This window comes from Orbicella franksi, chromosome 14 (genome assembly GCF_964199315.1).
Source record: "Orbicella franksi chromosome 14, jaOrbFran1.1, whole genome shotgun sequence".
Lineage (NCBI taxonomy): Eukaryota > Metazoa > Cnidaria > Anthozoa > Scleractinia > Merulinidae > Orbicella > Orbicella franksi.
In genome coordinates, this window is record NC_138158.1 from 12,143,774 (window position 1) to 12,169,220 (window position 25,447).

At 38.1% G+C, this 25,447-nt stretch overlaps 2 protein-coding genes across 2 annotated transcripts in view; both read left to right on the top strand.

The window, feature by feature from the left end:
• The window catches only part of LOC145467730 (uncharacterized), a 256,990-nt gene that overhangs the window by 221,177 nt on the left and 10,366 nt on the right, over window positions 1-25,447 (top strand). The window lies entirely within an intron of this gene.
• Window positions 5,702-25,447, top strand: part of LOC145467725 (uncharacterized) — a 34,774-nt gene continuing 15,028 nt past the window's right edge. The window contains exons 1-4 of the mRNA XM_081451325.1: window positions 5,702-6,457; window positions 11,529-11,673; window positions 11,828-12,055; window positions 19,865-19,955. Coding sequence (XP_081307451.1) covers window positions 6,377-6,457; window positions 11,529-11,673; window positions 11,828-12,055; window positions 19,865-19,955 — 545 coding nt within the window. The 5' untranslated portion in view covers window positions 5,702-6,376. The remainder of the gene's footprint in view (window positions 6,458-11,528; window positions 11,674-11,827; window positions 12,056-19,864; window positions 19,956-25,447) is intronic.

A 25,447-nucleotide genomic window follows, 5' to 3' on the forward strand; every position in this document is an offset into this window, starting at 1 on the left:
CGCGCGAAAAATTTCACTGTTATTGTAATAAACGGCACGCAATGCATACAGAAGCGATGACGTTTAAAAATTGTTCCTAGAAGAGTGGAACATGAGCAGACAAACTGATTCTTAAACTTTTGGGTTAGAAATTTTAGGGGTTTACATTTAGGGCAGTCCATTGGTGGTTCATTCAAGTAGTTCATGTACCAGGTCCATCTTGTTAGTCCATGTGCTAGGGGTCAGCAAAATGTACCGACCCAAATAAAAAGCACTCCCCTGAAAAGTTCCTCTCTCTGAAATCAACACCTTATTATCTTTAAAGATATTTGGCAAAGCTAATTACCTCACCGGAAATTAATTTGTTGTTTTAACCATAAACTTGTCCAAGAGAAAATCATGTGGGTGTGCGACCCGCTTGTCTATCTAAAATTGTATGTATGGAAGATATGTTATCATGAGTTTGCCCGTGAGCGCAAATTTATCCGACACTGTATAAATCAAAATCAACCCCCAAATCTTCGTTTAAAAGCTGAAATTAAAAGCACTCCGCTGATCCTACAAACATCAAAGGAAAGCCGCAAAGTACAAGTTTCTCTCTGAAATCGACACCTTATTATCTTTAAAGAAAATTAATTTGTTGTTAACTGTATACTTGTCATCAATGAACATTCGTATTGTCTTTACCCTAACAAAACGATTCTCGATTGTTTAATCACAACCACTCTTTCGTTGACAGAAAATATAAAACAGCACATTTCCAAAACTTCATAAAAAACTGAAAACTGCAAATGAATCATACCCTGACTTCATTATCACTACTGTAAACTGTATATTTCAGTGCTCATACAATGCTCATTCAATTCAATTCAAGACTGGCAAAAGTACAACTGCGCTACCAATCCGTAAATTTTATGTAGACCCTTCAGCTATCGCGTGTGCGACTTGCTTGTCTATCTAAATTTGTATGTATGGATGATATGTTCTTATTACGAGTTTGCTAGTGAGCGCAAATTTATCCGACACTGTAAAAACCAAAATCAACCTCCAAATTTTTGTTAAAAACAGAAATTAAAAGCACTCCGTTGATCCTACAAACAGCTGCAAAGAAAACCCGCAAAGGAATGTTACTCTCTGAAATCGACACCTTATTATCTTGAAAAATATTTGGCAACACGATACTGTTTAAACCAAAATCCACCCCTAAATCTTCTTTTAAAAGCTCCAATTAAAAGCACTCCGCTGAACCTACAAACAGCAAAGGAAAGCAGCAAAGGAACTCCCAGGGTGCAATTCGCTTCCACAGGGGATAAAAAGTGCGCGACATAAGCGCACGGACATGAGCGCGAGAAACTATACGAAATCACTATCCAAAGGAATGCATGCTTGCCAGCATAAAGCGATGACGTCACACAATAAGTCATCGCTTAAAAATCACAATTTTCGTCTACGTTCCAGCACAGCGGTTTAAAAGGATGTTTTCTCATTTGAAATTGCCTGAAGGATAGATGTTTTCGAAGGTAAAAATAGGCGATATCGCAAACAGCTCACTGAACTTGGTGGAAACAAAGTTTTACGAAGTAAGCCTCGCGCCGCCATGTTTGTTGTGAGTTTTGCTATCTCACGAAATCTCGCGACCCCTCGGGTAATCGCGTGATTGCTCGCGCTGAAGTACGCGTCAGAGCCCAGGCTTCTCACGGAAATATTTCTATTTTGAGCCGCCTTAACCGTTATGCAGTTAAGGGGGTCTTATACTCTCAGATATAAATTTTTCTCCAAAAAACCTTTTTTTCGGAACATGAAGATTCAACATCCCTGTCCATTTGTAAATCGTATTTTGAAACGATTTTCCTCTAATTACTCCTGAATTTACTTTTAAATTAAGAAATCTGAACACTTCTAGCTATATTTCAACATAGCAACACCCATAGCAACCATTGTTTACAGTCTAAAAGTACTCGCTAAATAGATTCAATTCAGTTCATTTTAATGATACTTTACACAAACGCTTTAAAGATGTGTAGTTATGAGAATTTTGCATCATGGTCCTGAACATTGTTTCTTCTACCATCATATACGCTCCTTATACTTGGTTAACATTTCTATGACTGGCGTATATTCGGGTGTTTAGTGAAACATTTCTGTAAAACCTTTAAATATACCCCTCCCCCTGCCCCTAACCTCCCCCTCCGCTAGTTCACAGGGCTAATTTGGGCTCTCGCAGACCGAAGTAAACCTTTAAAGCCTTATTTCTCAAAATGACCAAATAGACGGATCATCAATATCTCGCACACGATATCTCCACCGGGTTCTAACCGAATGTTGTCAAATTTTCAACATTGGCGAAGGACAATATTATCTAGGTCTTAAACCTCCAAAATTTGCAATTTATGAAATTTTTCCCCGTTATTTAGTTAATATAGTTAATATTAGTTAATATTAGTATACTTTTTCAACATTTCACGAGAAAAACACCCTTAAAACACTGTTTTCTAAGGTTTGTCTCCTGGACAACTTGCTTATGGACAGGATGACCTTAATTCCATACTTCTCGAACCAACATTATTACATTATCGTGTTTATAATGAACACCACTTTTTAACACTTAGGAGCTAATTATTCATTAACTATCGTGGCACGTGACCTGGAAAAGCTCATTTTTGAAGTCAGAGTGCAAAGTCCTTTAACGTGGTACCAAAACTGTTCCACAGGGTTGTTTTGCAAAAAAAAAAATTTATGTATGAGACCCCCTTAAATGGTCTTAAATGTCTTTTCTAGGAAAATAGTATTTTTATTATTTGTTATCTGAAAGTGCAACTTGACCTGTTTATTTATTTGTTTCTTTATTTGTCAGTCTATATCTTGCTTTCATCTTACTATTTTTCAGTGCTGAAAATTTTTCAAGGTTTTGGTTTGAGCTTCAATCAAAATGCGAGAACTTTAGGAGGCGGAGTTGACAACTTATTGAATGGTTCAAGGGTTCACAGTTTATTTTTGGAAAGGAAACCATATTTGTTTCAAGGCAACACGGCTTTCGCCCAAGGCAACCGAAGGTGCATTAGGTTAATTATATTAAAGTGCACCTAACCCCAAAATTTTTTTTTTCGCGAAAACAAATCTAGGCTTTATTTGAAGCATTTGGGCGAAGAAATTTTTGAATTTGGTTGAATCTTCGATTTTCTATGCCCTTTCAAAGTCGCGATTAAGTGTTTCACGACCGCGTTTTAGGGAGTCTGGGGCGGCGGTACCTGATGACGTCTACCCAGGAACCAAACACAATAGCGCCTCAGTCAACTCTCTATATTTGCTCGAGAAAATAGAACGCAAAACTAATCGTTCCGATGTATTTTGGGACTAAAACGTCCAAGTTTTGTCTCAGAATCATTTCTTTTTCGTCACTGGAGTCAGAGTTAAGTTTCGATTCGGAAGGCTCCGAAATAAACTTCGATCGAGCACGTTCGACAACTGTGAACTCACTGCTTAGAACTTTTAGAGCAATTTACAATATTTCAAGCGACGATGGGGAAGACGTCTTTGCGGACGAGCTGCCTGTATATTAGGAATGGAAAGCTAGATACGAAGTGGAGGAGCAGGCAAACGAAAAGCAGGAAAGAAAACTCAAGGACTGCTTTGGATGGTAATTTCGTCAACTAAACATAAGATTCCCACGCGTGTTTATAGCCCGTTTACATTTGTCCTTACCGAGAATGTATTTTGTCAAGGTTCTGTTAAATCCAGTTTGTGTTTTACTTTCAGTTGAATGCTTCATGTTTATAAGAGCGACGTACGTGTTGCAGTTTTCGAGACTTGATGAACTGCAAAACATTGACTTCGATCGATTGAAAATCGTATTGTTTGGACCTGTATTTTTGAAGCTGTGGGAAGCAAGGTGGAAGGAAACATTTCATACAATTACCGATTTGGTCGTAATACTAGCAATAATGATAAATATTGCATAAAACGTACAACAGTTTTTAAAGACATGTTTCGGCATGCTTATGCCATCTTCAGTTTAATAGAGTGACTAATGATACGTGACACAAGTTATATACTACAAAATATGAATAAATTATTTACAATATGCATTACAAAACAGTGGAAACGGAAATTACAGAGTTAAAAAGGTGTTGAAGTGATGTAACTGTTTGTTAAGGTCAGGTTTGTTCTTACTAATATAAAAGGCTTCTTTAAGTTTAAGATCAATAGAGCTATTCGCTGAGTCTAAGATGCGAAAACAAGAAGGTGTGTACATGCCCCTGCATGAAGAAAATTGAGAAAGATGTTTAAAAATATGCGAGTTTTTATCGCTAACTGTATGTTCTTTAATCCTGGTAGAAAAATGGCGACTGGTTTCACCAATATAACAGGAATTACATCCCGCACAAGTAAATTGATAAAATTAAAGAAGCCTTTTATATTAGTAAGAACAAACCTGACCTTAACAAACAGTTACATCACTTCAACACCTTTTTAACTCTGTAATTTCCGTTTCCACTGTTTTGTAATGCATATTGTAAATAATTTATTCATATTTTGTAGTATATAACTTGTGTCACGTATCATTAGTCACTCTATTAAACTGAAGATGGCATAAGCATGCCGAAACATGTCTTTAAAAACTGTTGTACGTTTTATGCAATAATTACCGATTTCACATTGTCACACGTTTTAAGTCGTAACTCCAAATAACCAATGTAAATTGTTCTCAAAGTTTGCAGTGAAATTCGTCGGATAAGCGAAAAGGATGTGTTCCCTAAGCGGTCCGCAGATAATGTTACGCGGTCATATTTTCGACGCTATTGCACAGAATCTTTGTCGCACTGCTGATTTCCAAACCTTCGAAAAACTCTGTGAGTCTAACAATTTTGTTATCATGTAATTCTAGAGGATTAATCTTCGACTTTCATCTAAATCGAAAGAGAAATAAGTGTTGGTTAGCGGCGTACAGTTGCGATCTATTTACATATCAGTATAACGCTTCTTGATCATGACCGGATCACACAACTTTGCCGGTTATGTTATAAATACTGCGGGATTGGAAGATATAGGTTGTAGGTAGTATTTCTACAAATTGCTGGTTAGCTTTAAGCAGAACATTTATGAAAATAGCGTTCGAAAGTCTGCGGAACAAATTCTAGTGACAGTTCTTCAATGGTTCTCACAGATTCAGTTCGCTTGTTTCGGTTCGACAAAATCAACCATCGTTTACGTCTTTATTGCACCATTAGCCGATCATCGTCAGTAAATTGTACAGTATATCTTTCTTTAAATCTGGAATATTGCTGCAACAGCCGATAGCACCTCTGGAAGGCGTTTCTGCGCAGTTTTCGAATGTGTATTGCACCATCCTGAAGGAAATGAGAGGAAATGAGATATCCAACCTTCCTGGGTAGACGTCACAAGAGCCGCTGGACCCATTCTCCTCAAACTCGGTCGTGAAACAAAATGGCGGTGTTTTGGAGCTATTTTCGAGATTTCGTCGTGGCACAGAAAATCGAGGATTTAACGGAATTCAAAAATTTTTTCGCAGAACTATTTCAAATAATAAGTAGATTCGTTCTAGCGAAAAAAATTTTTTGGGGTTAGGTGCACTTTAAGTTCGAGTCCCGATTTGTCACATTTTCTAGACACGGTAAAAACTGGACTGTTCTTTAGTTTTTTCCTAAACGTAAACTGCTAACTATGAAAATCGTGAGTTGAATATACCATTTTGAATATGAACGGTTCATTTCGGGCGGCGTGGAACTTTTTTATTAATATTTCTTAAATTTCTATGTTTAGTATATTTATGAATTTAATTATTCTATCAATTCCCGTTAAAATTTTATTTTATTTCTTATTTTTGATTTTTGATTTATCTATTATTACTATTTTTTTTTTTTACATTCTGCACTCCACACTCCGCACTCCGCTCTCCGCACTCCTCGCAATCTCGTTCCCAGAGTCTTCGTTCCCCTTGACCAGCGGTCGGAAAACGAGAGCTCTGGGAGCAACCGTTTTGAAATAACCGAATTCTGGTGATTCTGCCCATCCGGTTTCACTGCGCAGTCTGCATCTATGGCGCATGCCTGAAATAGTTGCTCACAGAGCTCTCGTTTTCCGACTGCTGGTCAAGGGGAACGAAGACTCTGGGAACGAGATTGCACTCCTCGTTTTCGGGACCGTTTTCGGAACAACGGCGCGTATATGGTGCGTCATACATGGAATCGAGGCCAAAGTGCCACGGTATCCAAGTAAACAGCTAAACAAGATGGCGTCATGGCTATTGAAAATCCTGGCGAAGCTAACAACAACGAGGCATTCCTAGAGCGTTCGAGCGAAGAAGGTTTGACGAAAACAAGAAGCTATATAGTTGCATGAAGTTCTATAAAAGTACAACAAATTACGGGTATTCCTCATGGGATCGGCCGCCTCTGCCAACAGACGAGGTTCCGTTTTAATAAGTCCTCGGGCTGAAGCTCTAACAAAGGCAAATGGAGTAAGTGACAAAAATTTAAGCGTAACGCGGTAGACATTTTGGTGTGAAGTATCGTGGTGAAATTTTTGCGAGTGTTGCAGAATTTTTCCGAGTGTTGCAGAATTTTTCCGTGCCTGTAAGGGGTAGTCAAAATACAAATGATGACTGAATTGAGCATGGAGCAAATATCGGGCCACTTATTATCACACTGCACCAGTCAAAGAAAATCTCCCCACCCCCTCCACGCAACCCGGGAAAAGGCGGGGACAAATGAACTTGAAAAAATGAGCCAATGTCCCCACCCCAGGGAAATATTTTCATTCCAATGTCCTTGCTTGTCCCCGTCTAGCAGTGGAGGTACAGTATGGGGCCCAGTTCTCGACCACAAAAAACGTAAACTTGTATTTCTCACCTTGGAATAGCCGTAAGGAGTTAAAATTTCACGCATAACTAGCTTCAGCATTCAGTTTACACATGTAGAGCTATCGACTGCTCAACGCTGTTTTCTCCCGAGTAATAACGAAAATGGAGGCTTCGTTCGTGGGCCCAGTTATTGGCCAGCGGGCCCAGTTCTCGGCCACAAAAGAGTGCGTGCGATTCCTCAGAATGAACAACGCTTTATTACCATTTTTTGTTGTTAAATCAATTATAAGGCTTGTGTTTTGATATTTTGATCACAAATTATCCTTAAAGAGCTTTGTTTCATGTTAGAAAAGGACGTTTTTTGCACACCTAGTTTTTCTCTTAAGTGCAGTCAAGCGAGGCTAAAAAGAGTTGGGTATTTAAAACGGGGTTAAGTCAGAGTTCATAGTTTTCAGCATGCCACCCCATTACAGCTTTATTTTTGCAACTGACTTGACACGAATACTCCACACAAAACTATGAGCGCTTTTAGTGTTGAAGGCGAGCAGGGTGGCCGAGAATAGGCAAATACGCAAAAGTACTAAGGAAATATTGAGGAGTGAATTTAGGTCAAAGAACTAAACATGCCAGGAAAAGTTTATATTTAACAGATAGCTTTATCACTCTATGTTCTTTATGCCAAGAATTGGCTCATTTGGGCTTTCTAGACGGACAAAATATAAACTTGAATTAAACCATGTAATTCGAGTAGCCGTAAACAAACACGTTTTCGGGGAAACCAAATTCACCTACCTTCGCGTCACCTCGATGTGCTCACAGAAAAACTCGGCAGAACGGAAGACAAGGAATCAAGCTACCTTTGGAAACAATTGCTTTTTATTCAGATTCATTTGTGACGCGAAAAATAAACGCTGAACAAAAAGTGGCCAAGAACTGGGCCCCACACTGTATATGCTGAGGTTCCAATATGTATTTCGAGAATTCCACCAACAGGAAAGACCTTATGGCTTTTGCTGAACTCAGCAAGGGCCTGGAGTAGTTAACCTTAGATACGCCAGCTTTTTAGACAGGGGTGGCCGGCAATTGCCAGAGCAAATTATTTTCTCACACTTCATGCTACTCTGAAAACACACATGAAATAAATGTTGAATTCTACCTTTATGTTTCCATCCTAGCCATCCAGAACAGACAAACTCTTGAAAAGCGAAGGTTAATCTTGTTCCATAATCCAAAATAAACAATGGGAAGCAAAATATTTAGTGTCAGTTGAGTCTCAATTGCCGCGCTCAAGATCCATGGATGTATTGTAGTCACTCCACAATGCAGCGCAATTAATAGTAGATTTTATCTTTTACCAACATGCCGAAGGAAATTAATCAGTTATCAATAGATGTTTAGGTCCTGTAGATTCCATTTCCAAGATTTTCTTATCTTGTTTTGTTCTGAGGGCATGTAACATTTCGGGAAAAGAACTACATAACAAAGTGGCCGCCATATTTTGGTCTTCTTTGCAAATGGAGACGCTCAAACTCAGGCGACTGTCTGCTTCACGACTTCAAACACGAAGGCTTGGCAAAGATAACAAATAGTTCAACAGTACAGCAGTTTCTATTGCTTGCTATTTCTATTCAAATTGCTCATTATATAAATGGGCCAATCTGATCGGCCCCTGGCACATCTAGGGTCAATAGAACAGGATATTTTGAATCATCAGTTTTGTGTTAATGCATGGTCAACCAAGGGAAAAAAAAATCAGGTCATTTGTATGCAATCAAAATAGAACGAAACTTTCACAAGTAAAATTTTTGGATAGAAATAAGGAGAGGGATGGCAAGCAAGAACTAAGGATAAGGATTAAAACGCAACAAGTTAGTTACTCACGTTTCTCTCCACCATTTTGGTTGGCTCCAGTCTCTTTGCAACACACAGTTCTAGACTCCAAGCCTCCAGCAGAGAAATTCCCCGGATAGGATGCCGAAGAAGCAATTCTCACTCAAGACCCTGCATACCGGAACAGTTTTGAGAGTCAGTTTTTGTTCTGCTAATGTCCCTGTCTTTCTCGGGTTGGGGGGGGGGGGTGGGGATTTACTTTTGCTGGTGCATATCGGTCAACGCTTCTAAAAACGAAACATAGAAACAAAAGGAAGCTTTCAAATTCCATCAGATGCAAATGAGTGGCTCGGTATTCTAAATTCTAGCCGTGAGCATCTGGAAGATTTAATACTGCACACTAAAATGTCAGGTATCATATTCGTTATCCAGTCAGTGTCAAATCCAGACTGTGGACTTCAGACTGGGGGTAACACGCAGACTGAGGATAAAATGAAGACTTCAGACTTTTTCACTGAATCATGGTTCCACTGTCATTATCAAAAGCTAATCATAAACAGTCAGGCTAACCTAACTTATAGTCAGGCTAACCAGAGCGCTATTCAGATTAACCAGAGCACAGACTTTCACTCCGATTAGCCTGAGTAACACCCAGATTAGAGTGTTAACGGTTAGCACCTTGATTTTGGAGGCAACATGATATATGCTTAGAAAGTCTACAGTCTGCATTTTATCCCTAGGGTGCAACAACAACAAACAACAAGAAAACTTTTTTCACCCCAGAGTTAGAAATTGCAATATCTGCTGTCTGTATTGTACAAATGACAATCAGTTTGCCTTTTACCCCTGTTCTGCAGTTTGCAGTTCACTGTCTTCATTTTAAACACTGAGATCGAGATCCTCACTGGTACACATATAGGGTCAAGGAAGCTATTCACATAAGACTTCACCCTAATAACATCAACAGGGATAGTGGATTTGAAATTCCTGAAGCATGGATGCCCATGATCAAAAAACACAACAACAGGAGAATGGTACAACAGCAGACCACTGAGGAAACAGCTACTTGCCTGAACAGTGGAACAATAGGAGGATCGAAATGCACCAATCACAGCCGACCTTTGTGATATAAATAACACTGTGCAATCAGTCGATCTTCGCCTGAAGAAGACTAGCAGTAAGCAGTCGAAACGTCATGATCTACGTCTCAAGTGACTACATCGTGAGACAAACGATAATACACTTTATTATTGGTGTGTTGTTTGGAATAATGGCACCTGCTGGCAGATTTGTTTTGTTGAATGACAATGACATAAAAATCATTACATCATTGTTACAATTATTGTGTTTTTGAAACAGGTATGACTGAGAAAACCCAAAACCACGAAAATGGCTGTAAAAGGTTTTCAGGAAATTTCTCAAAATGTGACTAGGACACTTTGTGCTTTGCCCTTGTTCATTACAGCTTTTATCCAAAGTATCAAGCACTATCTACGAAAATGTGGCTATGGATTCTCTGCAAATTTGAGCACTAAAAACTAGTTCAGAATTATTTTGCTTGATTGCACCTACTATGTTATAGTGTACTTATTGAGCCAATATTTATAGAAACCCAGTATTTGCAAATCTCCATGACGTATCTTTATTCCAGGTCGTCCATAGAATGAAAAAGAACATTACACAGTAGTTCAAAGATATGAATTTTACGTTGTCGTGGCAAGAGCAGTATCTCAATAATTTGTTTGTGTTGCTGTGCTCTCTCGTGAGATATTGTTCTTCCCACTTGAACATAAAATTAATTTCTTTCTGCCACCATTTAACATCCTTTTTATACATGTATATGTTAAAAGTCTGGTATCTGCAGTCTGCATTATACCCTTAGTCTTCCATTTTACCCCTGGTTTACAGTTCACAGTCTGTAATTTACACTGACTGATTTGTTATCCAAGCTTTCTATTTTCCAAAAATCTAATTTACAGTAACTGAGGTTTGTATCATACATGTACATGCTCAGGAGATCTCAGAGGACTACAACTAACCAGTTTAGTCAGTCTTTGTAAAATACCCTTTAACCATTATGTAAGAAAGTGTGTGCTGATGCTGTACACTGTACATCTCTAACGTAATAGGAACACAGAACTACGTTTAGCAGGAGCTATTGAAATAATGATGGTGTGAACAAAGATAATTAATTTTCCTTTTCCTTTCTCATATTGTTTTGTACTAAATGAATAAGCAGGCTTGTGAAAAGCATCTCAGTATGAAAATAAGCTCAAGTAATAATCTTACTGAAGCAATATATGAAAGATAAAAAGAGCACCCATAAGAATAACATTGAATGGGGCCTATGACCTACATGTATCCTCTCCCTGGCAGTAACTTCTCCAAAGAATATGAGTGAGTGAAAGATCTTTTCTCTGAATTTGCAATTATTCCCAGTAAATCTTGTGGACTCCACTGTTTCTCAGTTTCTGACCTCAGTCAGCTTGTAATTTACACAGTGCTGTCCAATAGTCTACTGGCTAGTAGATTTTACAGTCGATTTGGTCACTCGTGGTGAAGTTTCTTTGGAAAATGTTTGAGGAACTACATGTATTCAAATAACAGACACTTTGAAATTTGCCATAAGCATCAGCAGCAGTATTTTAGTAGTAACAGTATTCATACATGTATTAGTAGAAATAGAAGTACTAGTGGAAGCACTAGCAGAAGTAGAAGTGGTAGTAGTAGCAGTTGCACTAGTTGTAGTAAATGGTGTACAAGTTACATGTACATCTAGGCCAACAACTGTGTATGTGTTTATGTCTAAATCATGCTGTTGTTTCATAATCTTTTGCTTCCTTTGTTGTCTCTCAGTGTATTAAATCACTAACAAATTTATTCTGAAATAATCTGACAGCAACTGATGTTAGATTCCCCAGCCTTGATAGATCTGGGACATGGTACGGTGCGTTATCGACTCCCAGATGAAAAAAGAGAACAAGAAAACACAAAAGTGAAAACTGGATACTTCTATCACCCCCGCCTTGATGACTTCAGTGAAGGTAAATAAATCGGTTACAGTGACTGAGTGTATGTCAAACAGTACATTTGACCTTTTCTGAATTTTTATTTGATGAGCCTAATGATGGTATTTTGCCTGTTCTCGAAAGATGCATTTTGTAAGACTACCTCAACATCTATTTTGTCTGAATATAGATGCTGAAGTTCGGCCAGAGGACAGTTTTAAATTCCACTATGTGTTCAAAGGACCAAAGAAGGATGGTAAAGTAAAGCGATTGTACTATGTCTATGGAACAAGTTTATCTGCTAAAGATGAAGGAATAAAACAAGAACCATACAGACCAGTGGGAAAAGGTTACAATTGGCCAGAATCTTATAGGAAGGCAAATAACTTGTACTATGAGCTGACATTTGGAGATCAAGGTCAGAAGTTTATTCACGTTGATACTGATAAACGTACATTACAGTCCAAAAATATTGCACACACAATAAATTCTTTTTCTATCCACAAACCTGTAACTTCTCACAACTACTTGCAGGATGCTTGTGCTTGAGTCCATCAAGGTGCATTAACTTTTAAAATTCTTCAGGGTAATATTTGTACTTGGTGAAAATGTCATTTTCTGAGTATAGGTACATGTACGCGAAAGACATTGAATTACTCCTTTGTGAGTCATGGCCTTTTCCTCTTGAATCAGAACACTGACTATATTTTAGGGCACAAGAAAATGCATTCTTGGGGCTAGCATATTTAAGTTTGAAATTGCAATAATTTATTAAGTTTTATTTAGTAGACAAATTCTCAAATGATCAAAGCTTCAGATGATAGGAAACAAAAAGATGACTGCCAGTAAATAGTTAGTTGTGGTACAGCTATGCATTAATCAAAAAAGAGAGAATCAAAGTGGTCTTTGAGCAAAACTCATGAACACAAAAGGTGATTGATTAAATTATGTCAGGAGCTCCCGACTAATGGCTTCTTATTACGTATATAATTTTGTCTTTGATATGTATGCATTGATTACGAGTTATGTAGTGGTTCTTTGTCAAAGTACAAAGAGACATTTGGATAAGAATTCATGACATATCATAGTGTGAACTTGATTTCACACACTGTGGGTAGGGTAACCCACCTTGCTGTAGTCAAAAACTAGCCCGCGTTTCTGTGCAATCTTATCAGGTCAGCCATCCTGGAGTGAACTTCCTCAAGGGGACATACTGTAAGCCATCAGTTAATTCCAGTACCAACAAGCATTTCTCCAAACTGAATGACTTGAACAAACAAAACAAATGGTTCCAAAAGGAAAGTATGAAGTTCTCAATCTACATGTAAGAAGCTCGGTGGAAAAAAGGTGTGAGGTATTTTTGGTCAAAAGTGAACTTTGTTGAAAACACTTTGCATGTAGTTTTCTTTAGGTGTGTTGAGCAATGTCCCGTTTTTTTCCGCTGAGGTTTGCTTCATTTTCAAGATATTACATATATGCAAATAAAACACTCGTCTTTTTCCTGGGAGTGTCTTTAGAAGTTTATTTGTTGAAGAGCAAACAGACAGACCGTTCATTATTAGTGTACGAAGTCAAAATCAAATCCCTCAGAATTTTAGCTGTCTTTCTTTAAAGTCAGAAGAATAACATATAGAGCAGAAATCTGGGAAACAGTTTGTGTATATCGGTTATGGTGACATGAAACACAACACTTGAAATGGATTGATTGCCAAATGAAATACCATTGAACAGAAAAGAGATGTGATACCTTTTTAAGTGTTGTTTTAAAGTACTGTAACTTACATGCAATTGTGGTTGAGAGGCATCATAAGGCCTTGATAAACCTGTAAGTCATCAACACATTTTAAAGAAACAAAATGTGCTCTGAAATTTCCAGTGCAGATACAATCAATCCAGGCAGCAAAGTTCAAGAACATTTCTTGCCCAAGAAAAAAACCCTCTTGTAAGTTGTGGCTCATTTGCCAAGCATTGCGGGGGTCAAGGTTTGGAAAGCGAAAACTGAACCATCTTTCCCTGTGTGTGAGTTGAAGAGACCCTTCTCAATGTACATTGCAATCACACTTGGTGATCAGATCTGTGATCCAGGTTAGGTTGCATTGATTCTATTGTAAATCAGCATGATTTGTAGTGTTTCAAACTTCTGGGATGAGCAGACATGCAGATGTACATGTATGGAGACCCATATGCTACACAGAAGTGTTAACCTGTTAATCTGTCAGCCCTCAATTTGACTACCATAGTTTGACAAGCTAGTTTTAATGTTTACGAGCTGACTGAACATGGCGTAAGAGTCCTGTTTTTTTTTGTTTTGTTTTTTTTCACAGTGGATCTAACAAAAAAATTGGCTGTTTATTAGTAAAATCAACCCATGGTGACTGTTTCTAGTTACCTAAACAAACCGCAATGGAGATCCTAACCCTGCTGAATAAGTGGCCAGGTATTCTGGAGTTGCTTCAGCTTGTGTTTTCAAAGGTCTTTGCGGCTCAATGACTCTGCAAAATGTGCACTTTATTTATATCTGCAAGCTCCTTATGTTGAAAGGTGGATTGTAAAGTATCAATAACTTGCCTTTTGACTCCTTTGAAACAACAGCCAAGAAATTTCAAGGCTGTCTTGAGCATGAATTTTTTTATGCGTGTTACTCACAGCCATTTTTAAAACCTGTGGTTTTTGGTCATGTGAAATGTCATGTGCAAATGTTACGTAACAGCTTATAAGAGAGGATCCTCATAACTACTTTCCTTACTGAGGTGAATGCGATTAAAAATTCATTAAGCTGACTTTGCTTGAAAAACTCTTCTGTGATTTGGACACAAATATTACTTTTTGTAGAAAAGGACTTTAACCCGAAGATTCGGTTCCTGGTTAGACTCAGTTGGTAGAGTGGGAGAGCAGTGGAAAGATGTTTCAGTTAGTCTGGCTTTTTCTTGTACATGTATTTGCCTACTTGAGCAAAGGCAGGTACTGTGCTAAGAGTACACAGGTGCTGGTACCCAGGTCCCAGCTTCTTAGAAAACCCCTGGTGCCGGCAGAGAACAAATTGTCACATTACTGGTACTTACTGCATATATGGCTTCAGTTACACAACATGTGTCGGAAAGTTTCTTAATGATGTGTAAGTTTTTAAGTGTAAGCCATAAAAACTGAACCCTGTGATAGTCATATTTGGAGAGGTTTTTGTTCATGAAGAACAAGTTTACCACTGGTAATAGGCAGATTTTGGTCATATGCTAAGCAACAAGTTGAGAATTTGTGAACAAAATAACTTAACAGACACACATAAGGCCTTTGGCATTTTGTTGGTTTATAATTATTTTCATGCATTTTGTAGCAGTAACTTTTATCACTTGGTTCTGAATTTATAGATAGTGGGATTGTGATCAATGTCAGAAATGAAGCAGACTGCAAAAATTAATGTGTGTATGGATGTCCCAGAGTCCAAGAGTGCCTAAATTGGAAACAGCTTGACAAATGAGCAAATTGTTTTGTTTTGGTGGCTTGCTTGTCAATTGTTGTGTAGCAAAAGTGGAAGAAACAACAAACATGTTGACATCTGATTGATCAAAATAATGGTCCATCCTCCTTGTCTTTTACACGTTAAAAATCACCCAAACCTCCATCACTGCCATTCAAATAACCTAGGACACCCATTATGTTAATTCCTGTATACAAGACAGAGAACAGATTTTGGTTTGTCACTGATGGATTTATTCGTTTTCTGTGGTTGCTGTTGTCTGGAGATCTCATTTGTGATTGTTTACAACACAGTGAACATATTTTAGGGTTTCACAATTTGACAAATTAACTCAAGAAGAAATTTTTCAACTTGTGCTGTGCAGCCATAGCCATGTTGACACAACAATTTCTTTTTTGTCAGCCAGGTGCAGACATGAGAATCCCAAGAAGTGTGTCAGAGGCCACTTTGATGACATTTTTTTTAAGTGATGACGTATTGTGTGACGTCATCGCTTTATGCTGGCATGCACGCATTCCTTTGGATAGTGATTTCGCATAGTTTGTCGCGCTTATGTCTGTGTGCTTATGTCGCGTACTTTTTAGTGCAGAGTGCACTATTGGGATGGTTATGGGGGTTGCCTGCCGCTAAGGAACTAAGGCGCTATGGCGCTATGGCGCTATGGCCCTATGGCGCTAAGGTGTAAACTTTAATGTTTGTTTAATTAGTTAATTTCAATTAATTAATTAGTCTAGAGGCAAGGAAGTAGTGGGAGTAGGGTGGGAAAGGTATATGTGTACTCTACGTAAAACACATTCCATCGCCGTCGCTTAACTTTGAACATCGCAAAGCTATATATTTGTTTCAGGTAACCCCTTGCTCTCCTTGTGGTACCATTCTCCTTAGAACAAAACTAATTTGTCCTAAACGCATGCGTAGATTAGTTAGGGTTCGTGGCTTCTATATTAGGTGAAGGATACATTGCATACGGAATCACGCACAAATGTTGAGTGGTTTTCCTTATGGTAGAGCTCAACATGTAAGACGCATGCGTTCTAGCATTGTTAGTGTTATACACTATCTTTACACGCAGTATTTTATATATCGTGTCATGTGACCAAGGACGGCAGTTATTTTTCAGGTAGGGCCAATTGTCCCTTTTTATTGCAAAAGTGAAACGTTACTGTGGCTGCGTAGCTTTTAGAATTACAAACAGGTCGGTTCAACAAATATCATCTGCTGTTTTCAATCTACAATAGTGTGCTTGTCAGGGTTCAAATTTATTGCTTCTCCTTAGCGACTTGTTTATTTCTTGCCTTAATTGTGTCTGTAAGAGAGACCAAAAAGTTCTCAAGTTAGTGGCTTTAATACTCCGCAAATTGTAAATTTGTAACAAAAGAAACCAGGAAAATGTTCAAATATTGCTGCAGACGCCGTGGCACCTAATGAAAGTTCAAATTAATTTAATCAGTCTTTGAGGAGACTCATTCATATCTGCCAAGTAGCGCTGTTTATCTTCAATACTTTTCGTTGAAAAGCTTCTCAGCCATCAATATCATTGTGTGTTAATTTTGAATTGTTTTATTGTTAACAACAAAGGTGGCAACAGAAAAAGAAAGTGGTATTTCATGACTATCTGATAATTAAATTAGTTCTTGTTCATCGGTAAAAATTTGCATTTTTAGTAAAACATCGTCTCTGTTCCGTTTCTTCATCACTACATCAGATATTTAACTTTCTTTCATTTATCTCCAAAAAACAAGGACATCTTCCGTATGTTTTGGAGAAAACAGGGGTTTCATATTACATGGCTTTGCGAGGAAAACAAAAGTATCAAGTTACAAAGTTGGCGTGAAGAGCTAAATTGTCACATTTGCTGCTTCAGCGTATTGTTGAATTTAAAATGAACGAAAATCAACTTAAAGCACCAGTAGTAATTAATTTGTGCGTAATATTTGGACCTTGAATGAAAATACAACCTTGAAACATACACACTGCAAAGGGGAAAAGCCGTAGCAGACTACCAAGGTAGACACAAACCGGAAGTGAACCGAGCAGGGGTGAGTACTTATGGGACTACTGTATCAGAGCTATCAATTGCGCTCGGCACTATCTGAGATTGTCTCACTAGTTATTCCCTGTGGAAGCGAAATACACTCTGGGAGTTCCTTTGCTACTTTCCTTTGCTGTTTGTAGGTTCAGCAGAGTGCTTTTAATTGGAGCTTTTAAAAGAAGATGTAGGGGTGGATTTTGGTTTAAACAGTATCAGATAAATTTGCGTTCACGGGCAAACTTATGATAAGAACATATCCTCCATACATACAAGATTAGATAAACAAGTAAGTCGTACAGGCGAAAGGTGAAGGCTTTACGGCTTTCCTTTGGTGTTTGTAGGATCAGTAGACTGCTTTTAATTGATATGACAAGTATACTGTTAAAACTACAAATAAATTTCCGGTGAGGTAATTAGTGTTGCCAAATATTTTTCAAGATAATAAGGTGTTGATTTCAGAGAGAGTAACATTCCTTTGCGGGTTTTCTTTGCGGCTTTCCTTTGCTGTTTGTAGGATCAGCAGAGTGCTTTTAATTTCAGCTTTTAAACGAAGATTTGGGAGTTGATTTTGGTTTATACAGTGTCGGATAAATTTGCGCTCACTAGCAAACTCGTAATAAGAACATATCATCCATACATACAAATTTAGATAGACAAGCAAGTCGCACACGCGATAGCTGAAGGGTCTACATAAAATTTACAGATTGGTAGCGCAGTTGTACTTTTGCCAATCTTGAAGTGAATTGAATGAGCATTGTAAGAGCACTGAAATATACAGTTTACAGTAGTGATAATGAAGTCAGGGTATGATTCATTTGCAGTTTTCAGTTTTTTATGAAGTTTTGGAAATGTGCTGTTTTATATTTTCTGTCAACGAAAGAGTGGTTGTGATTAAACAATCGAGAATCGTTTTGTTAGGGTAAAGACAATACGAATGTTCATTGATGACAAGTATACAGTTAACAACAAATTAATTTTCTTTAAAGATAATAAGGTGTCGATTTCAGAGAGAAACTTGTACTTTGCGGCTTTCCTTTGCTGTTTGTAGGATCAGCGGAGTGCTTTTAATTTCAGCTTTTAAAGAAAGATTTGGGGGTGGATTTTGGTTTATACATGTACAGTGTCGGATAAATTTGTGCTCACGGGCAAACTCATGATAACATATCTTCGAAACATACAATTTTAGATAGAAAAGCAGGTCGCACACACGATATGACAAGTCAAGAGAAAATGATTTTCTCTTGGACAAGTTTATGGTTAAAACAACAAATTAATTTCCGGTGAGGTAATTAGCTTTGCCAAATATCTTTAAAGATAATAAGGTGTTGATTTCAGAGAGAGGAACTTTTCAGGGGAGTGCTTTTTATTTGGGTCGGTACATTTCGCTGACCCCTAGCACATGGACTAACAAGATGGACCTGGTACATGAACTACTTGAATGAACCACCAATGGACTACCCTAAATGTAAACCCCTAAAATTTCTAACCCGAAAGTTTAAGAATCAGTTTGTCTGCTCATGTTCCACTCTTCTAGGAACAATTTTTAAACGTCATCGCTTCTGCATGCATTGCGTGCCTTTTATTCTGGTTATGTTGTGATTTGTGTATGGCTTTACAATTTAAGAATTGGTTCATGCTTAGCGTGCTTATATCGAGTTATGGATGTATGGGGGAAGTTTGGAGAGCACGAAAGAGGCATAAGAGTAGTTTGAGGCGACAGCCGAGAGCAACTCTAGCTTCTTGAGTGCTCTCCAAACTTCCTAAGTGCATCCATAACTCAATATACACACAGCTAAAAGCATGAACCAATTCTTTTATAACATGGCGACAACAACCTGGGCGCTAAAACATGTTTTATTTGCGATTGACTACAAAGTTCTCACAATGCACGGTGAAGAAAAACAAAGGTCATTAGGATCCTGACATGCCACAATCAGTTGAGCAACAGTTGAGCGAAAATGCTTAACCTGGTTTTTAAAATTGTCAAAGAAAAAATCGCTTCTTCGAATTAATTATAATGAAAATGTACACAGACAAAGTCAAAAATACTCGTTGAAAATGTAGACAAACAAAGTCAAAATACTTAAGTAAGCATCTTAGCTTGGCAAAAGTCAAAGGTTTGAAGTAGAGTTTGGATTGTTCAGAATAATAGACAAAAGGAACTTGCACTAAACTTGACGGAAATTTTGCAGCTAAATTGAAACTGCACACGTCATCTTATTTACGCACAGCCGTGCACACATAGAGATTTCATTCGTGATGGCTCAATAGGAATTAGATAGGACTAGCGTGTGCTATGTTATAATGTCTGTTGATCCCTGTAGTGCTTTCATTCAGGTCTTGTCATGTCACCGTCTGTTTTTGTTTTCATTCATTCAATTACAAGATGTTATCACAAAGAAATTTGTGCAGTCTGGACATTTTACAGTCCAGTCCGGACATCGTGGTTTTGACTTCTGAAAGCAAAAAAGTTCTTGTGGCCTGCAGGAGCTGGTGCAAGCATCCCACAAGAAAATGTAACTTTCTACTTGGTGCATCCAAGGTAGTTAATTTTCTTTGCGGAAAAAAGTAAGAAAATAAGGAAATGGAATCTTATAAAGAAGGAGCCCTTAAAGAAATTTATCAGGAATTGCTCATTATCTCTTCCAAGAAAGGTAGATCTTTAAAGGATTTACTCATACAGGCATATGAATGAGCCAGATCTTTTGTAATTATTCCAGGTGAGGAGGACTTTTCAGACACAGATAGCATGAAGACAGGAGTAGATTCTCCTGAATTGGTTGATTCTGTTCCAGATAAGGATAACTTGAGGTATAGTAGTCAACTTAAGATCAAAGTGCTTAATTCTTACTACTACAGTGTATACATGTAACATATGTTCAAAATGTGAAAACACTAGGAGAAGTGCTAGGAGTCACATTTTTATTTCATGCCATAGATGAAACAGCCAATCAGAATACTAGAAAGCTGTTGTACACTAGTCCTCGGAGACCTAGGGGCCGCTAGTCAGGACAAAGCAATATTTTCGGGTGAGCTATACTTTAGGATGAAAGTTTACTTCAAGAGCGGACAAGCCCCTGGGCTCTTATTCTTACGGAACCAGTTCCAGAAGTGTTTGAATTCCGGCCCGCTGATTGGCCAGAAAAATATTTTCAATCAGTGAGGAGGTCCAGTTGCCTTCTTTAAATTGGTTTTCCTCATCGATCGCAGTAGTTGCTTGGCCCGGGAAGATTCTCATGCAGAGTTTCAGAAAAAAAGATTCAATGAAGCCAAGGAAATCATAATCTGTAACGTGGGCGCAAGGGAACAATACTCGTCGATTAATTTTCATGGTGGACCTATTGAAGGTATGTAATAAATGTATATGGCTATAAGACCCTTCGCGGCACACACCTATCCAAAATTTACGGAAGTACTCCCCCCGAGGAATCACAATAAACAGCAACATTATTTTTTGATAGAACCTCTTCCAGAACATGACCCTGAATTTCTCATCCATGGTCAATGACTCTGGGAGTTCATACAGCAAAGCAGATTCCCTCTTTCCATCCAATAAATCTTTATCACTCCATCTGCTTTTCCTTTTACCAGACATAGCTAATCGATGACAGCAATGATTAATCAATTGGTGATCAATGAGCCATCAGCTGATTACTCATTGAGTATTGCCAATACTCGATAAGTAATCAATGCTCCACAAACTTTAGTCATTGATTAATTATCAGGGGTCTTTGAATAGCGTAAACTCCAAAAAAAAAAAAAAATTGCAACAAGTTTTGTGATTTCAAACTTTATTGACTATTTAAATAATCTCAACAACATCATTTCCTCCTGATGATGCCGATGATGTGCAGGATTCCTTGTCATGGCCTCGCTGTCTTCCATTGTTGAACCAAACTTTTACCATTCTTGAGTCAAGTTTATTCAGTTTTGCAAATTCTCCTATTGCACATGGTAAAGTATCTTGATTCCTTTCACAATGCTTCAAGCACCAATCTCTGGAGATCGCAGAATTTTGTCTGGGGATAATCAATGGCATCAATGAGTAACCAATGAATCAATGAGCAATTATGCTGCACAAAATACTCATTGATTAATATTTAATCATTGATGTTATTGATCATTGATTAGTTGTCTGGCTTACGTACGGGTCAAATGCCATACTTCACATGAGCCGAACCCAATTCAATCAATTAGGCTTGTGAAGTTTGAGTCGACCCAAACTGTTGTTAGGTGCGGCTCATATGAAGTACGGCATTTGACCCGGGCCTTGTATAACCAGCCTTATAAATTTCCAGTGACCTGGGGTACTTCACCTGGTCTTCAACAATATTGATATAAGAGCTGAAAAACAACTAACAGATTAGGAGGGAATTCATAAGCTTTAGGAATTCATAAGGAATTCATAAGCTTTAGGAATTTAAGAAATTCAATACTCTGTAGGCAACAGTTGGAAGATTAAACTCTTTCCATAACCCATCAGTAATTGCCAAAAAACATCTCTTCTCACCACATTTTTCTCAATAATAAATCGTTGCTCCACTCCACAGAAAACAAATACAAGATTTCTTTCAGGCCCTGTTGGAATTTATGCCCTACACGATATTGGTAATTAAAAAGTATTTTTGGTTTGGCACAAAAGCAGGAAGGTGCATACAGTGCAGCTGGCCAATCATTCCCACTTCCAGTTGGCGTAGTTGTGTGGTCCATGCAACAGAGATTCGCACATCGTAGAAATTTTTGAGGAAGTTAAACAAGTCGTTCAATGATAGAGGAGAAATATAATAACTTGTGCACTCAACTAGCTTTGCACTCCACCAACAACAGTGTAGAAATTGTGTACATTAGCGATATAACTTTACGATATACCTTTGATAATTCCACTGTGAAAATTGATTAAAGACTATTGTTCCCTTGCGCCCATGTTACAGCTTGTGATTTCCTCGGCTTCGCTGGAATCTTCCCGGGCCAAAGCAACTACCGCAATCAATGAGGAAAATCACTTTGTGTAAGAGGACAACAGAGTTGCCTAGCTGGACCTCCTTGCTGATTGGCCAGAAAAATACTTTTCTGACCAATCAGGGGGACGGAATTCAAACACTTCTGGTACTGGTTCAGTAAGAATAAGTACCCAGGGGCTTGTCTGCTCTTGAAGTAAACTTTCGGCCAAAAATATCTCTTGCCCTAAAATATTGCATTGTTCCAACTAACAGCTCCATGGGTCTCCGAGGATGTTGTACACTCGACAGTATTACCACCAACCTTTCCATTATGCACTGCATTGATTGTGATGATGACAAAATCAAACTTACTTGTCACTTGTATTTTCTTGGTATACATACTTGCCTAAAGGCTGAGAAAATATAAATCCCTTGTGGATCTTCCATGGGAAAGCATTGCATAACTAGTACTTATTGATCATAATTGAGGTGCTACTCTTCTGTGAATAGAGTACGTGCAAAACCGTCTTGTCGAAACAGTGTATCATGATTGCATCTGGGTTGTTGCAAGCAGCGATTGGATTGGTTGCTCATGGTAGCTTTAATCTCTTTGGTCTGAAATACAGTGATACATTCCCCATTCATTAACCCATTTACCCATCCAAACTGACTTGCCCACTTAGAGGTTTTTTTTTTTAACAAAAATAATAAATCATTAACTTTCAGGCCAAATTTCATAACCCTCTTTGTATTTTCTGGTACAGCATCTTCTTGTATTCTCAGTATTTCTTTTAATTTTATAAACACTGGCGAACGTGAGTTTATGCTGGGCATTTGTTTTTTTCTTGGATCATGCCTTATTCACTCAGTAGGAGTGATTATTCATTCGGTAGGAGTGAATGAATAATAATTAGCCAGAGATAATGAATCAATCAGATTGCTTGAAACACCAAGATCAAGACCAAGATTGCCTTCTTCCTTCTTGGCTTCAAGAAGGCAAGCAAGATCTTAGCGACCCACGCTCTGTTTGGGATTGGGTGAAATATGATGTTAAGAAATACTCCAGACAATATTCGATGAGTGAAAGTAAGCAAAGAAAAGAAGAAGAGTGGCAGTTAAATAGAGAACTCCAAGAAGCCTCTTTAGTTTTTCTAAACAATCCCAGTCAAGAGAACTTATCAACTTTAAATGTCTTGAAAGAAAAAATGGAACAAATGTATGAGAAAAAAGTTGGGGGTATAATAGTTACATCACGAGTGTGGTGGTATGAACACGGAGAAAAAAATTCTAAATATTTCTTTAATTTAGAAAAGCATAATCATATAAGAAAGCATATACAGAAGCTTCAGCCTAGTGGAGTAATTACCACAGATCAAGGCTGCTGCCTAACGGGCGCCCGGTCGCCTAAGGCGCCTAAGTTACGAGTGCGGGCGACTAAAGTTTTGTTCAAGGAGCCCGAGTGGGCGCCTAAACATGGTTTTCATTCCCATCTAATCTGTCCGATGACTTCAATCTTCTCATAAAATCGGCCAAAAAATCATTCACACAATAAATTAAACGGAAAACAACAGTTACTCTGGTCCTGTTTTGTTTTTAACACGAGAAATATGGGCCAAAACACCTCATCGAAGTCTCTCTCCGCTCACAAAACAACCGAAAACAGCCATATCTGAAAATCGCCCTACAATGCATTGCAAGCTCAGTATTGAATACATGCTCGTCATGTATGCCAATGGATTGTGTCTCTGTTGATGCCCTACTGATTCCAGTTGCAAAATAACACGGGCGGAGCGAGAGTTGGGGGGGGGGGGGGGGTACTGCCGTATATGGGCTATATAGGTATGTGCCGCTGTGAAGGGTATAGCTTTGAAGCAGTTTACTCTAGCATAGAGTATATAAATCAGAGCATTTGGGTCTAAAATAGGGTATCATTTTTCACAAAACTGACCAGTTGGTTGAAGACTTTGTCTAAACTAAAGAAACCAGGAATTGTCAATCAAAAATATAAAAAAATGAAATCGGCAAGTTTAAATTTTTGTAACTCAGCCTCAACATCGTCGATAGATGACTATCATAAAACACTACTGGATATTATTAACTGTAAAAAATCAGGATTCAGACGAAAATTGGTGGTTTTAATACTGGTTACTCTAGTATAGGGTAGCAAACTTCAGCTGAACTACAGCTCTAGTATAGGCTAAGGGTTCCAGGGTCCCAGTGGCACATGCCCACCCAGAAATTCTTAAAGTACCCCCCCCCCCCCGGGCAAAATAATTACTTTGATAACAAATATTTTTGGAATTGGAGTGATGCTGCTGCTGACATTATGTTTACAATTGAATAAGGATAAATTCTTGGGCTTTTTTTTTGGTCCGATACTATGGAAAACTTCACTTAGCTGTACTGAATGAATTTCTCTAGTTTCTGAAAGGATATTTATGACTTAAAAGTCGAAATATTCAAGTAGCTACAAGCCAGCAAAAAGAAAACATCATTGCAATTCTTTTTGCATACCAGGGTTTTAAATTATCAAACGAATTGTCATGGCTCCGCCCAATATACGAGAATATATTTTCTCCAAAGGAGCAGCCAATATAATGCGGTAATGCTGCCTAAAGAAAGCACCTTTTGTTTATACTTATGTCCCTGAAGCCCGGGGAAGGAAAGCACATTTCACGCCCCAAATGCCTATTTCATTTTTATCTGTTTTCATTTGCAGCTTGCATTTCATGATTTGTTTAGAATTGCTTAACTCAAAAACGAAAGAGGCAATATAAATTTTTGTAAAAAAAAGCTGCAGCACTTGCATGGATACACAAATTATTGAATTTGTTTGACCACAAATAGTATTTTTTCTCAGTTATGACCTGATCACTTTGCTGAACTCTTTATTTCAAAAATTTGATTGATAAAATAGACCATATTAGAGTCTCATGGAACATCTCTGCCTCTAGACCCCTCCCCTAAATTTCCAAATTCACTCCATAACCCCCTTGTCTTCCCCAGTCTCACCAACCCCCCCCCCCCCCCCCCCGGATTGACCACGGCAAATTTATTCTGGGCTCCTAAAAAAGTGGCTTGGGCTCCTAACTTTTGAAGTTAGGAGCCCAAAGGGCTCCTCAAAAATTTCCTTAGGCAACAGCCTTGCAGATCCCTTCGCAATTTTAGAGGGAGAGAAAAATTGTTATGAAAATCTTTATAAATCAAGAAAAAATTGCCCTGACAAAAACGCTGTTTCCCGTTTGCAAATATCTGCATTAGTTCCGGAGATATTTAAGTTTGAAAAATGTGTAAAATATGCAAATGAGATGCCTGATGACATCATACACTCAACCTAACATTATATTAAGTACATAAATAGAG